General features: G+C 37.2%; 1 protein-coding gene across 1 annotated transcript in view; it reads left to right on the top strand.

The window, feature by feature from the left end:
* The window catches only part of wdr27 (WD repeat domain 27), a 53437-nt gene that overhangs the window by 22567 nt on the left and 14322 nt on the right, over positions 1 to 16548 (top strand). Inside the window, exons 22-24 of the mRNA XM_084391354.1 lie at positions 2582 to 2679; positions 10171 to 10273; positions 13652 to 13750. Coding sequence (XP_084247480.1) covers positions 2582 to 2679; positions 10171 to 10273; positions 13652 to 13750 — 300 coding nt within the window. The remainder of the gene's footprint in view (positions 1 to 2581; positions 2680 to 10170; positions 10274 to 13651; positions 13751 to 16548) is intronic.

The raw sequence follows: 16548 nt of genomic DNA on the forward strand, positions 1-16548 counted from the left end.
TAAAGATAATTATAGTTAATGAAGCTGATTGGATGAGTTTTGTTTGCTGGGAAATCATACTGAGGGGAAATGGGGCCCATACTAATACTACCGTCCACACCCAGATATTACTTTATTCAGGCTTCTTTGAACAGGAGCTCAGTGTAGTCAGGAAGAAGTAGATTATTCTGAATATCCAAATTCGACCTCAACCTTAATGTGTGGCATCCTTGAAGGGAGTGAAAGATAATGAACGGATTCAGCTCGTGTTGGGAGTTGCTTAACAAGTTCATTTTCCAAACCAAATTTTCTCTGCAGTTTGGCACTCCCATCCTCCCATTATATAAGGCCTTTCGGAACGTTATGCAAGAAATCATGTCTTCTTCTTTGAAGGATAAAAGTTCACCGTTTTAGTTGGGATAATCCAAACCACAGTTGTGTGAGGTTTTCCAAGGTGGGCCTAAGTTGTAGGCCTCGCGTGTCCCATTTATCTTGCTGAGTATCTTGGTCTAAATCCCTCAGGTTTACAGATTAGGACGGAAACATGAAATAAGTTGAGGGAGGATCTCGCTTAAGCCAAGCATGTTGGGTAAGCATATTCTGTCTGTAGAGGGTGATGTTTTATGAACATCTGCATACTATCCCTTTGCATCTGTGAAACTGTGTCGGACTGACATGGACTCCACTATTGCACTCCATTCACCTAAAAGTAAGATTAAGTCGCTTATGCTCACGAAGGCTGCATTTATTTAATCAAAAATATTGTAATATTGTGAAATATTATTACAATTTAAAGAAGTGTTTTCTATTTTAATGTTTGTAAAATGTAATTTATTCCTGTGATCAAAGTTGAATGAATTTTCAGCATCATTACTCCACTTCAGTGTCACATGATCCTTCAGAAATCATTCTAATATGATGATTTGATGCTCAAGAAACATTTCTTCTTCTTATTATTATTATTATTATTATTATTATTATTATCATCACAAAAGTTGAAAATGGCAACTGAAAATGGTTGTGCTGCTTAATATTTTTGTGGAAACCATGAAACAATCAGGATTTAATTATTAAAAGTGTTAATTTCTTTAAAAAAACAGCCATTATTTCTGAATTACTACTTACTAATTACACTAATGTTCTGACTTGATGAATTACTGCTGCGATGGTTGCTACAAAATGTACTGAAACATTCTTTTATATTTGTGTATTCTAATATTGAGTACCAGAAAATTCATACTACCAGACATGTGAGATGCAACAGGTTAAACTAAGGCTTTTGTAGGGTATATTGCCCTCACCGACCTCCGCTCTCATGTCTTGTATGACGTGAGAGCAGTGTATCACGTGATTTGCAGATTCACTGCCCCAGATACTCGCCAGTTTGAGAGGGTCAACTGAGATTAGTTGGGTACACAAGTGGACAGTGGACTGGAATAACTAATCTAATCTATACATTCAGTATAATGGTTTTAGCTAGCGGGCACTCTCCCACGTTCCCTGAGCGGCCACTTTCCAAACCAGCATACCAACCTTCAGTCACGCTACACATTGTCTGCTGTACTTGTGAGTCTGATCTCTTCACAATAACACAACCTGGCTCTTACATACATATGGGATCCTCCAACAAGAAGCCCATGCATTAGAGACGCCTAGAGGGATCAAGAGAGCTGATCACTGGGAATTCCTGCCAACTGTGAATTAGCTACAACAAACCTTTTCTCTTCTCAGCTACTCTACATTCTCCTCCGTGGGCAACATGTTCCTCTTTCTAAAGCTACATATTTCTGATGAATTGTGTGTAAGTAATCACGCAGGACACTTTAAACCATCTTTATTTGTGTAAGGGCAGGAGAGAGATGGTTTGACTGGTCTTCCACAATGTATGACAAACATTTCCATTCTGTGGACTTTTCTGGCTTTTCGAGAGAACTTCAGCTCTGGAAAGTCTGCACGCTTTCAGCGTACACGTGCAGCTTGTTTGCAATCTCCTGCCAAATTCATGTCTCTTTCTATGACCGGTCAACAGCTATGACAACTAAATTTAACAAGGATGCTGGAAGCATGTATTTATTTAGGATAGTAGTTTTATATACTTTAGGTACTTTGACCAAATCAGCATATTAGAATGATTTCTGAAGGATCATGTGACACTGAAGACTGGACACTGATGCTGAAAATTCAGCTTTGCCGTGATCACAGGAATAAATTACATTTTAAAATGTTAAAACAGAAATGTTTTATTTTATATTATAATATTATTTCACAATATTACTTTTTTTTTATTGTAATTTGATCAAATAAATGCAGCCTTGGTGAGCATAAAAGACTTCTTTCAAAAACATTGAAAATCACAAACTTTTGAACAGTTGTGTATATTTAAAGACTGATGTGATATTGCAGCTCACAGATTGATTAAACCAGAAGTAAAAAAAGTTGTTATATTCTCTCTGAATTTCAGGCTAATTAAAGGCTTTTATAAGACAATGACCTTTAGTATCTTCTGTAGGTCCTCATTGTGTCCTTATTAGTTATTGGCCAATGTTTCCCCATTCAGGATATTGAATGGCAATTTTATCTTTCCTCCTTTCTTTTATTGCAGGGGTCCTTGTTCTGTTCACAGGCCCTGGAATCATACAATCTCTTCCTGAGCAGTGCCATAACGGACGGTCTGAAATTGTGGGACCTGCGCACAACTAGGTAGGCCCTTCATCTCCTTTTCCTGGCTTTCTGAGACCTTTAGTCTCAGTTCACCCCATTTACCAACACCTAAATGTTGAATTATGCAATTATCTTTTAATAAATATTACAATATTCTAAAGATTTAGTAAGCTGCCTTGCTTAGGCTTACAGAACATTATTATAAATTACCTTTGAGCTGACGATGAAATGTCTACTTTTGTGCCATTTAAAAATTTATGAACATTTAAAATTGGCTATTGAGTAACTGGCCTTCTACAAATGTTGCTCAAGTTATGTTTTTTCCAGCATACATTTTCATGCCCTCACCTCAGTAAATCGCTGATTACATATCCTTCAGAGAAGTGAATAACAGTCAAATCCCAGGTTGTTTATAGGCTTGCGGGATACTACCATTACATAATGCCCTTAAGATTGTTCAGAACAACCAGGATTAGGGGCAGTCAGAAAGGTACATACATCATTTAAATGAAGAATCCAAAATTTCCAGATTCTCTAGAAGCTGAGCCTGCCCGGCCCTCTGCCAAAAGGACTCTGGAAAGAATTCCCTCCCTGCAGTTGACCTAACAGTAACCACTCTGCTTTATGTGGAGTGAATTCAGCAATGCTGTTTCTTTTACAGTCCCTCGTTGGTCTGTATACGACCAAGTTAAATATATAGATAAATAGACACCGAAACCAACGCTATCTGAAAAATAAACCTTGTAGTACTTCTAAATTGAATATTAATTGAATCAATTCTAGTTTAAAATAGTGAGAAATTATTTCTTTAACTTGATGTGTTTCCAGAGTGCTCTTAAAAGAACAGTTCACTCAAATTATTTTGTCATAATTTACACACCCTCATCTTGTATCAATTTTATATACAGTGGGTACGGAAAGTATTCAGACCCCCTTAAATTTTTCACTCTGTTATATTGCAGCCATTTGCTAAAATCATTTGTTCATTTTTTTTCCTCATTATTGTACACACAGCACCCCATATTGACAGAAAAACACAGAATTGTTGACATTTTTGCACATTTATTAAAAAAGAAAAACTGAAATATCACATGGTCCTAAGTATTCAGACCCTTTGCTCAGTATTTAGTAGAAGCACCCTTTTGATCTAATACAGCCATGAGTCTTTTTGGGAAAGATGCAACAAGTTTTTTTCACACCTGGATTTGGGTATCCTCTGCCATTCCTCCTTGCAGATCCTCTCCAGTTCTGTCAGGTTGGATGGTAAACGTTGATGGACAGCCATTTTCAGGTCTCTCCAGAGATGCTCAATTGGGTTTAAGTCAGGGCTCTGGCTGGGCCATTCAAGAACAGTCACGGAGTTGTTGTGAAGCCACTCCTTTGTTATTTTAGCTGTGTGCTTAGGGTCATTGTCTTGTTGGAAGGTGAACCTTCGGCCCAGTCTGAGGTCCAGAGCACTCTGGAGAAGGTTTTCGTCCAGGATATCCCTGTACTTGGCCGCATTCATCTTTCCCTCGATTGCAACCAGTCGTCCTGTCCCTGCAGCTGAAAAACACCCCCACAGCATGATGCTGCCACCACCATGCTTCACTGTTGAGACTGTATTGGACAGGTGATGAACAGTGCCTGGTTTTCTCCACACATACCGCTTAGAATTAAGGCCAAAAAGTTCTATCTTGGTCTCATCAGACCAGAGAATCTTATTTATCACCATCTTGGAGTCCTTCAGGTGTGCTTTCATGTGTCTTGCACTGGGGAGAGGCTTCCGTCGGGCCACTCTGCCATAAAGCCCCGACTGGTGGATGGCTGCAGTGATGGTTGACTTACTACAACTTTCTCCCATCTCCCAACTGCATCTCTGGAGCTCAGCCACAGTGATCTTTGGGTTCTTCTTTACCGCTCTCACCAAGGCTCTTCTCCCCCGATAGCTCAGTTTGGCCGGACGGCCAGCTCTAGGAAGGGTTCTGGTCGTCCCAAACGTCTTCCATTTAAGGATTATGGAGGCCACTGTGCTCTTAGGAACCTTAAGTGCAGCAGACATTTTTTTTTGTAACCTTGGCCATATCTGTGCCTTGCCACAATTCTGTCTCTGAGCTCTTCAGGCAGTTCCTTTGACCTCATGATTCTCATTTGCTCTGACATGCACTGTGAGCTGTAAGGTCTTATATAGACCCGCCAGCAGCCATATCACCCTGTAGCCCAAGACTGGTTGCCCACTGAAGCTAAGCAGGGTTGAGCCTGGTTAGTACCTGGATGGGAGACCTCCTGAGAAAAAACAGGTTGCTGCTGGAAGAGGTGTTAGTGAGGCCAGCAGGGGGTGCTCACCCTGTGGTCTGTGTGGGTCCTAACGCCCCAGTGTAGTGACGGGGACACTATACTGCAAAAAGAGCACCGTCCTTCGGATGAGACGTTAAACCAAGGTCCTGACTCTCTGTGGTCATTAAAAATCCCAGGATGTCCTTTGAAAAAGAGTAGGGGTGTAACCCCGGCATCCTGGCCAAATTTGCCCCTTGGCCTCTGTCCATCATGGCCTCCTAATCATCCCCATATACTGATTGGCTTCATCACTGTCTCCTCTCCACCAGTAAGCTGGTGTGTGGTGGGCGTTCTGGCGCAATATGGCTGCCGTCGCATCATCCAAGTGGATGCTGCACATTGGTGGTGGTAGTTGAGGAGATTCCCCCATCTATGTAAAGCGCTTTGAGGTCTCAGAAAAAGCGCTATATAAATGTAACGAATTATTATTATTATTATTATTATTATAGACAGGTGTGTGGCTTTCCTAATCAAGTCCAATCAGTATAATCAAACACATCTGGACTCAAATGAAGGTGTAGAACCATCTCAAGGATGATCAGAAGAAAAGGACAGCACCTGAGTTAAATATATGAGTGTCACAGCAAAGGGTCTGAATACTTAGGACCATGTGATATTTTAGTTTTTCTTTTTTAATAAATGTGCAAAAATGTCAAGAATTCTGTGTTTTTCTGTCAATATGGGGTGCTGTGTGTACAATAATGAGGAAAAAAAATGAACTTAAATGATTTTAGCAAATGGCTGCAATATAACAAAGAGTGAAATTTATGGGGGTCTGAATACTTTCCGTACCCACTATATATATATATATATACACATATAGTAACATAACATAGGTAATATAGATGTTTTTCTTGTAGCTTTTATTAGTTTCTACTAACTTGTCATCTTTTTTAGACTATTAGCTATCAAATCCTCTTGACATACCCAGCCCCATTCGCTTTCATTATATGGAAAAGAGTGGTCAGGATATTCTTGACAAAAAAAAATCTACTGTTCCACACTGGCTTGGAAAAACAGAGATTAGTGATGGAGTGGGAGATTAATGTTGACAGATTTGTATTTTTGAGTGGCCTGCTCCTTTACTCCATAAATGCATCAGGGTGGAAAAAGCATTTTGGACTCATTTGTCGTCCTGTGAAGGTAGAAACAAAACTAGAACAGAGACAACAACTGCAAGTACAGGAATCTGTGCAGAAAGTTCCAGACTCTGAACATATTTTTTGTCGGAACGTAGTGATATTCTGCACCTGATCCTCTCCATTCAGTTTTATTTCCCTTATAAGGACAGCTGAAGTAAGTGATGAAAGACTTGTCTTGACTTTTAATTCCTTCACTTTGTGAAATGGTATGAATTGCTTCTATACTTATACATCCTTTATTCTATTATGCTTGGATCTTAGATCTTCCTGCTCTTACTTGAAAACTCAAGAAAGTGTCAAATACTTTTTACTTGCCTTGATAAATATTTTTACAGAGTTCCAGGTCAAGTTCTGGTCAGGAGCGTATATAACAACTTCATCCATCCCTGCAGAAACTAACGTCTTTAACGAAGCATGAATTCTCTGCTTTAAAATACATGAGTTTGATATGTTACGCAAACATGCTGTACGTTTCACAACTGACACTTTCCTCCCCAAGGAGGTTTGTAATACCTAGAGAAAGCTATCCGATAGCATTCCCATTCATCTCAATGGCAGTTTTTCTCCTGCCACATGACCCCCCTGAAGTACGAACTCTGCTATTGCTAAGTCGAATTCTGCCATTTTTGCCCATGAAATCACAAAATGTTTTTGAGCCAATCACCTTAGTTGTAAAAACCATATGACTAATCACTCTTGAGCCGCAGGAAAATGGTGTCATCACACTGATTGCCTAAAAACAACCTTGCTGGATAGAATATTAGTTTTGAAAGATCAGTTCCAGTGGAAAAGAGAAAGGAAAATTGTCACAGGGAGGAAACCATGAAAAACACTTATGACAAAATACTAAAGATAAATGCAGGTCAAACACGGGAAACATGGACGGGAGCATATGTGAGAATTAGTGACATCATTTGTCTGCAGTCATTGACAAACTGAGGTCTGGCAATGAAGCCTTACGGCGCAAGCCATTTTATGTTCATTTTCCATTTTTCCAATGGCTGGCTCTTTAACAGTGCTCCAACTTCAAGCACGTGAAACGGATTTATCTCCCCAAGACTTAATTTAAAGCACAAGTGACATCATTCCACGGGCCAAGACAAAACCTTCAGCCAAAAGCCAAGGAGCTCTGGAAGACTGAAGCTTGTGATCTTCCACATCACCCTTCTCTACCTGTTCTGGGACTGTATGTTTTGCATATGACAATGAAAATGCTTCCTTTATAGGTATACAGTAGTATATTGAATTTCAGACTAAGAGGGGAGCAGCAGCCCTCTGGATTTTGAATTATGTATGAGAAATACTGAGACTCTGAAGTGCTTCATGAAGACTTTCTAAAATCGTTTTATGAAGCATCACTCTGTCTTCAGCTGCACAGGAGGTCAGGGCACCGCCGGTGGGACCCTGGTACTCAGTCAACACACTGTTAAAGCATTTTTCAGTGTTTGTACATCCTAAATTTATTTCTGTCACAGCTGCCATCTTTTTAAAAGCTTTATTAGTTATTTATAGGTGAATTAGTGTTGGTACAGTGTAAAAAGTAACTTTAACTTTTTTTTTTTTTTTTTTAAGTAAGTGTTCATACTGCCTTACAATTTTAAGTTTAGTCAACTTGAAATGTGGATAAATGACAACTTGGATATTTGAGTTATCTCAAGTTAAAGGTATAGCGGAGGATTTTCCCGAATTTTAGAAAAGAACCGCCCTCTCCACTTTTTGAAAAAATGCACATGCGCAACACTCTACCTGCTCCCGAAAGGGAACGCCTATTAAACGTGTGCACGAGAGAGCATGCACGAGCTAATCATAGCTTACATTAACTTTTACTAGCAGTGATTTTAAATGGATTTCTCCAAATAGCATGCCAAACTTTACCTGTCAAGTAGAAACTTCGCGACTGAGGCATCAGTGGGAAGCCCAACCTGTGTTTTGAGCGCACGCCATCGTGTGAATCGTGTGCACGAGCACGTACGACGGCCTTACGTAAACATATCACCAGAATGATTGACACTTAGGAGGACCAATAGTCTTGATGATCCACCCGGAAAAAGAAAATCCTCCGCTATACCTTTAAATTCGGGAAAGTTACTCCATCGCTAAATTTTAAGTTGTGATAGCTAATTACAACAATCATTTTTTTACATTGTACAAGTAATTACAGGTATTATGATGTAACCTACAGAAAGAATACTCAAATCAATCAGTGAATGAATATAAACAACTGCGACCTTTAAAATCGACTCTTGTGCCTCAGAGTTGATTCTTTTTCACTCAGCAGCCATCATGGCCATGTCCCAGCTTTTTTATAGTCATTTAAGTCCACCCATTGAAAAGGGTATAACCAAAGTCAGAGAAGATGCTGTTATGTGGTTGTTAGCACGCTTCTATGTAGTTGCTAGAGTGTTTTAGGTGACTGTTGGTGGTTACTGATTGGTATTTTCATTCTGATTTTTAAAGGTGCTTACAGAGTCTGTGGTGGCTCTCTAGTTGGCATTCTGTTTGTTTCCGCTCTGGTGGTTGACTAAATGTGAAGAAAATATGTGGGCTTTACACAATAAATTTGTTTATTCTTTCTCTTAAAGCATAATCTTTCCTCGTAATGAGAAGCAGATTAACCTTGCCTGTACAGGATGGGAATTGAGACCCAGATCCTCAAAAAAACACTCTAGATTCATTAAGGCGTGCAAAGCAATCAGAGTGAACATAACAACCGACCTCATGTGATGAGCAAGAACCTCAGGCAAGCTCTTCCATGATGTGCCATGATGCTTTTTCTGTTGCAGTCCAATTTATTTTAACCTGGTTATGTCTATGCCAGTTTTTTTGTTTGGTTTTTTTTTAGCTTTTTTTTATTGCATGGACAGAAACAGCATGCTTTGGCAGTCTATGTAGTCTCGTTAAAAGAGTTAATTTATTATGGTTGTGCTTCTCCATAAAGGCTGATGCTATTGCTAGCATTAAATCAATTTATATTCCCCTTTTGTGACTTCCATAATGGCATAATGATCTCATTAGGGTTAAGCTCTACGGATAATTTCCCATCTGTGGATTTTGAAATAGCACTTTTTAATTTGTGGATGCTCAAAGTGCAGACCCTAAGTTCCCAATGAATGTGCATGTGTTTGAATGCCATGTTATTACATCTTACCCACACTGACCCAGAAAGCTGTCCTATGATTAGCCTTTAAATCTATACAGTATACATATTGACAAATGGTAGGTCAATGTGGAATTCAATAAGGAAATAATTAAATATATATAAGTATGTAATGTTACCTGCATCATTTAGCATAAACTAAAAGAATGCAGGGAAATGTGGTCTAGCAATTGCAAACACAGCGCCTAGCATGGGAGTAATGAAGTGAAGCATCGTCTCACATTAGTTTACATAGTCCCTCTGGACCACATGATGAAACATGGATCCTGACTGTTTGATAGCACCTTCAGAGAAATCACTGGCTCTAGATGTGTTGCCCTACTCCACTGAAAATTATTTTGTGTATTTGGACATACTTGATGTTTTCTTAGTCATCGCAGTGTTCCAGAAGATGGTCCTGTATGTTGCTATGGATGAGTGGTATCTGCTAAATTAATATTTACATTCTAAAGGAGGTGATGTCTACAGAGAGAGACAAAAGAAGGCCTGGAAATGAAAAGCTGATTTTAAACAGATCCACTTTAAGGAATGATGACTGTTTTTTTTTTCTTTTTTTTCTTTTTTCTTTGAGATAACCATTTCTGACTGGTCAAGTCAAATGTGAATATTGTGAATGTGTTCAAATTTGGTAATAGTCATTTATACTGACTAGATATGTATTTTCCAGCTGCTTTACAGACAAAGAAGTGGATCCTATTGGATAAATCTTTGAATTAAAGCATAATGGGCAAAGTTGGGCCACTTTAGCGTATGGTATTTATTTGTCAAACACTTGCATATTATTCACAAAGCGCCAGCAAACCAGTTTCGGCAGCCGCAAAAAAATGTAAATTTGGCACATTGTAGAATTATTGACAAAACTCAACTAATTAATATCTCTTTCTTTCTTTCTTTCTTTCTGTCCATCTCTGTCAGGTGTGTTCGCCGCTATGAGAGCCATGTTAACCGCTGTCATCACTGCACTGCGGCCTTCTCACCCTGTGGTCGCTACATAGCTACTGGCTCGGAGGACCATTGCGTGAGTACATTTAATACATCTCCTGCTACAATGTCCTGTACCCCTCCTCTCTGTCTCTTTCAGCTGTGTTTATTGAGAATAGTTTATTCTTGCTTAAGTGGAGTGTTTTATGGTGTCATAATAAGCACAAGGTGTAATAGAATTCATAAGACCTATAATTCATAGTGCCTCTACATTTTTCAAAAGCATTGTACAGAATGTACAGCATAATTGTAAATCAGATAATCCTGTTCTGGCCCAGTGCGAACCTGTGTATCTTGACAGAGGTAATAAAACCGCCATTCAGGACCACTGAACACCACATTTCTCACATTATAGGTAAGAACAGGTTTTGTAGTCAGTACTTTTTTCTTTTCTCTTATTGGAGTTATGAAAATGCTTTGAAATATGTAAAGACCGTTTCAAATTTAGAAAAATGTTCTAGTTCAGCTGCCAAAAGTAAATTATTTCTTTGTTAATAGTTATAGATAGACAGACAGACGAACCACTTTTTTCCATTGACCTCTTTATTTCTCCCTCTCTGAGTATCTCTTATCATATCCAGCAGCTGCATCACATTTACTGCTGAGCTTCTCCATGTCTTGTGTCCTTTGCCAGGATTGTCAAAACAATTCACTCATATGAGGAAAACAGTGGGATATCCATACTTTCATGGTGTCCTGTTGTTAAAAGAGCTCTGAGAAAAATAAATAGTATTTTACAGAGCTATTGTCCCATTGACCTTACATTTTTTACTGTGGATGTTACTCAACAATTTCATGAAAAGTGACTCGCGATAGTGGGTTTTGGCTTATGCTAATGCTCATGAATGACCTAGATTTCGGATTCAAAGAGAAATGTTTAAGATTCAGCAATATTTCTAGGTCACTAATCAAATAAAATTGATCGTGAATGTCTTTATACAGATGGTCAGTTGTTCTTGCTTCCAATGAAGCACAAGATGCTCTTTGGTTTATTCTCAAACATAGCTGGATAGCATGATCATCAGGTTTTACACAAACTTACCATTTAAAGCAGCCACCTCTTTTCTTATAATCCATATTTTGGTTTATTTTTGTCTTTATGAATCAATCAAATTACTTTTCCACATGTGTCTCGTTGCCAGTGTGGGAGGACTGCAGTCTCTGCTCTGTTTGTGTATGTGTGTTTAGTCTTTGCTTAAGTCAGTGGAATAATATGTGCGTGTTGATAGCTGTTATTAATCGCCGGCACTGGGTAAAGCAGTTTTGAGAAGATCTCCACAGCACCGCCTGCTTTCCAGTGTTTCCTGGAAGCCGAATGGAGAGAACAGTAGTTTTGTCTTGAGACTTCGATAAGCCAGATGAATTTGTTGATGCATTTTATATTTCACAAGACAATCACAGAAAAAAAAAAGAACTTCATCGCCATCTCATTACTGCATTAATCCCAAGCCTTATTTTAAGCCATAAGTAACAAATACAAGTATGATCAACAAAAAGTGATTGATTTTGATAGGAGTGAGGACATGGAAAACATGGCAAATTGTGCTTTTAACCACATTGTAAACTGTGTTGCCATTACCTAGTAGTAATTTAAGGGGATAGTTCACCCAAAAATCTAAAAATAAATAAATAAAAATGATCATTTATCTTTGTCACCTTTCTTCAGTGGAAAATCTTTTTTTCTGTGTCCAAATCAACTCTGGACCCTATTGACTTTCATTGTATGGACAAAATATAGCACTGAGACGTTTTTCAAAATATTCATTTTGTGTTCCACAAAAGAAATAAAGATAGATTTGGATATACATGTGATAGAATTTTAGGTGAGCTATCCATTTAAAAACAAAAATAAGTGGAATGTCAAGAGAAAAGAAATAAAAGCAAGCCATTGACTAAATTCCATTGATAGCTGGTTAAGATAAAATATTGAACATGAAGCATATTGCATATTGCTTTGTCATATTGCGTCTTTTTTGGACACGGTGTCGGCAGATCTCATGGGCTTCCTATCTGTTGACCATGTTAGTTTTGCACGTGATGCTGAAGTTGATTTGTAAGTTGTTCTAGATAAGGCCATCTGCTAAATGCCTTAAATATACACATAATTTAATGTTGTAAAAACCTGTTAGCGATCTCTGGCTTCTTTCTGGCACAGAGACCCGTGTCTTTTCCAGAACACTCTCAATGTATTTCCGAGGACTGAGTAAGAAACATATGTAGAAACCCAAACAGTCTGCTGTGATAGGTCTCATGTTTTTATCTATATGGCAGATTTTTTAATGGCCGGTTTTCTCTGCCTCATCTATGGCATTATTTACCTTTTCATTCATTTGTTAATGCTGTAAATGATGCTGTAAACCCTGGTTGAAGAAAATTATACTACCGTTCAAAAGTTTGGGGTCTTTAAGATTTTCAGTCTCACACAAGCTACATTTATTTGATCAAAAAATACATTCATATTGTGAAATATTATTACAATTGGTAACACTTTACAATAAGGTTTCATTTGTTAACATTAGTTAATGTATTAACTAACATGAACTAACCATGAGCAATACAAGTTGTTACTGTATTTGTTAAAGTTAGTTAATAAAAAATACAGCTGTTCATGTTACTTCACAGTGTATGAACTAATGTTAACAAATACAACTTTTGATTTTATAATGTATTAGTAAATGTTGAAATTAACATTAACAACGATTAATAAATGCTGTGGAAGTTCAGTTCATCATTAGTAAATGTTAACTAATGTAGTCAACTAATGTTAACTAATGAAACCTTATTGTAAAGTGTTACCTTACAATTTAAGATTTAACTGTTTTATTATTTATTCCTGTGATGAACAGAATTTTATTTGAAAATAAACAATTTAATAACATTATAAATGTCTTTACTGTCAGTCTTGATCATCCTTGCTGAATAATTATTAATTTCTTTTTTTAAATCATACTTACCCTTAACATTTGAACAGTAGTGTAGCTTCGTGCTGCAAACACTACATAGAACTGAGCTTGGAAATAGTGCAGATCTGCTGATTGCTGATCTGCCTTTTTTAGCTATAAATACTGCCAAAATGCTATCAAGAAGATTCCATAGTTAGACATGCACCAATGCATACTGTTTATCTGTGTTACCCGTATAGTTAGGTTTTAAGATTTCACACAGTACATTTGTAATCCCTAGATTTGCACATTTACAAGGTAAAACAAATACAGCATGCAACATGAGATGGCGTGTTTGGCCTCTTCAGCATTTTTTTCTCTCAGACACTGAAGCCAGTGTATGAAAGTTTCTTTACAGAGTGTGAATGCATTATGAGGCAAGCATTTTTTGCTTATATTGATGTTGATAATATGTGTTTCATGTGCTGTGCTGAGACTTCAACCTTCAACCTGTCCTTTAACCTTTCTTCCAGGCCTATATATATGACACACGCAGCAGCAACTTTCTCCATAAGCTCCAGAGACACTCTGAAACGGTCCTAAATGTGGCTTTCAACCCTGCAAATCCAGAGGTAAACAATATTAAAACAATATCTCATTAAACGATAACTCTAATTTTACTAAAACAATACCAGTTCTTACAAAGCAGCTAGTTTGAAAGTTTTAGGGCATTTAAGGCTTTGGTTTAATGCTTCCAATTGCATTTATTCAGTGTGCGAAAGAACATAAGACCAATTGCACAACCTAAGACTGAAATTATAACAAAACTGTTTTTGTACATGATTTGAGGTGAATTAATTACACTGTAAAAAAAAAAAAAAGATCAATAAGTTAGGACAACGTGTTTTTACATTGCTTTAACTCATCAAAATCAGTTAAGCAATTTTCACAATAAAATTAATGTCAGTTTAATATAATTTAAGTTGAAATGACTTAATGACTTAATTGATTGTACTTAAAATTTTAAGGCGGCAACTCTTTTTTTGATAGTGTATAGGACTTAATTATAAGAATTAAAAGTAGGGAGTTTAGAACATGTTCAAACCATACTGATAAATATAAACTTTGGCAAATATCAATACAGTGCTGTCTTGCAAGCACTATAATCTATCTCTGTCTAACCAATTGAGCTGCCTTGCTGTGCATTACCTACATAGGCAGCTACCTATAAGGCATAATTCATTATTAATTTCAGTTATGTTTGACATTAAGCTATTGGGTAAAATAATCAATTTTAATTACACTACACAATTTTTACCAATATTTTTCAGTACTGAATTATACTGCATTTCTTTCGCCTTGTCTGCAGGCTTGTTTTTTTTCTGTTGTTGTGCATTCTGGGATACTTCCCAACAAAGCATGCATGCTATCCTGCCTTAATTAGAATTAAGATGCGGTCACATAAGCAGATTTTTGCCTGCAAAAAAGGTCCATTGTCAATAGTGGAGTCCACAAAGTCGCTTTCTATCACAGAAAATTTGTGAGAGAAACTTGAACCCAAGTTATATCTGCGTGGGGAAATGTTTCACTCTCATGAGATATTCCCGGTCATGTGGATTCCTGTTGAAATGACTGGAATTGTTTGTGTGTACTTTTTTTTTTTTTTGTACTGTACTCTTGAATTTTGCTTCTAACCACAAAGACTATAAATGACAGAAAGATTATTTTCTCATATACCTCATGACATTGATTACAATAACATAAGGTATGAAGGTACTGAAAAGAAGAATCTCTTCAACTACTGAATGAGATTCTTTTATTACAGCCTTTCTCGTTGAGTGCAGCTGAATATGTTTTACAGTGTGTGTTTTGTCCCGCTGCCTTACTGTGGGACATATGAGAAACCCCATCTTCCTTTCACCGTTAAATGAATCCACAGAAAAAGCTTCCACAGGGGGGTTTCACGCAGCGAATCAAAGGTTGTGGGGAGATCGCTGTGAGACACAGCACGAGCCTCTACACCCCTCACTCGGTCCAGTGTGTCCTCACCTCATTCCCCGGTCTCCAACACAACTCAACACATCACTCAGACGGGCCTGTTACAGCCATCATACTGCTGTTTTAATAAACAGAGTCCTCATATCGAATGTTAGTCAAATACACTCCAACAAATATCTGTTTCATTGTCATGTTCACATGAATGATTTTGCCAACTGTGCTTAAGGTATGTTTTGAGGAAGGATCTGAGATATGTGTTTTGTTCCCTGGTGTATGGCGGGCTGTGAATCAAGTATATGTACTCTGCTAAGGTTGTTACTTTAGGCACAAGAGAGCTCTAAAAAAAGTTTTTTTGTGTGTTGCCATGGAAAGCACAATAGGTTTAAGAGTCCAGTGAGTTAGACCTGATATAATAAATATGGATTGAGAAATCCATCGAGGTTGTGGAAGCAGCGACAGATCCTTTCTCCTGTTTTGTGATGTACATCCAAGTGAAACATTATTGAAAAGAAGAAATGTAGGGCGGGGACTTGGTTTAATCCACTGGTTGTTGTTTGGATCAAGGCAGATCTGAATGCGAGCTTGCAGTCGATTTTAAGAAATGAAGACGAAATGATTGGAGAAGTCTGGTGTATATCACTAGAGAAATGTTATTTTACTGGTAGATTGAGTTATTACGTTTTGATTAATTACTTGATTAATCAATTTAAAATACATAAAATACATACATGGATAAAATACATGGATGAATAATTCACAATAAGATCAATAACGTGCATACAATAACATGCATATAGGAAATAGATAGGGTGGAATTCCATTTAATGTCAACTTATAAAATATATATTCTTATTATTTATTATTAATAATTATTAATATATATATTTGTGCTTTTTTTGTGGAACACAAAAGGAAACATTAGAATTTTTTCAAAAGGAAACCTTTAAAGTTTTTGAGGACTGAGGTTTTGATGTTTCAAAAATAATGCAAAACTATGCAAGCTTGTAGGATAAAGCCACAGGATAAAAAATAAAAAAGTTAATTGCGACTTTTTATCTCACAATTCTGCCTTTTTTTTCTCAGAATTGTGAGTTTATATCTCGCAATTCTGACTTTATAACACGCAATTGCAAGATATAAAGCCAGAATTGCGTGATATAAAGTCAGAACTGTGAGATATATTGCGAGTTTATATCTCACAATTCTGACTTTATTTCTCATAATTCTCAGAATTGTGAGATATAAACTCGCAATTGCGTGAAAAAAGTCAGAATATATATAAAGTCCGAATTGCAAGTTTTTTTCTCACAATTGCGAGTTTATATCTTGCAATTCTGACTTTATAACTCACAATTGTGACTTTATATTACGCAATTCACTTTACAACTCAAAATTGTGAGAAAAAGTCGCAATTGTCTTTTAAAATGGTTTA

This window comes from Rutilus rutilus (assembly GCF_951802725.1).
Source record: "Rutilus rutilus genome assembly, chromosome: 20".
NCBI classification, from domain to species: Eukaryota; Metazoa; Chordata; class Actinopteri; order Cypriniformes; family Leuciscidae; genus Rutilus; species Rutilus rutilus.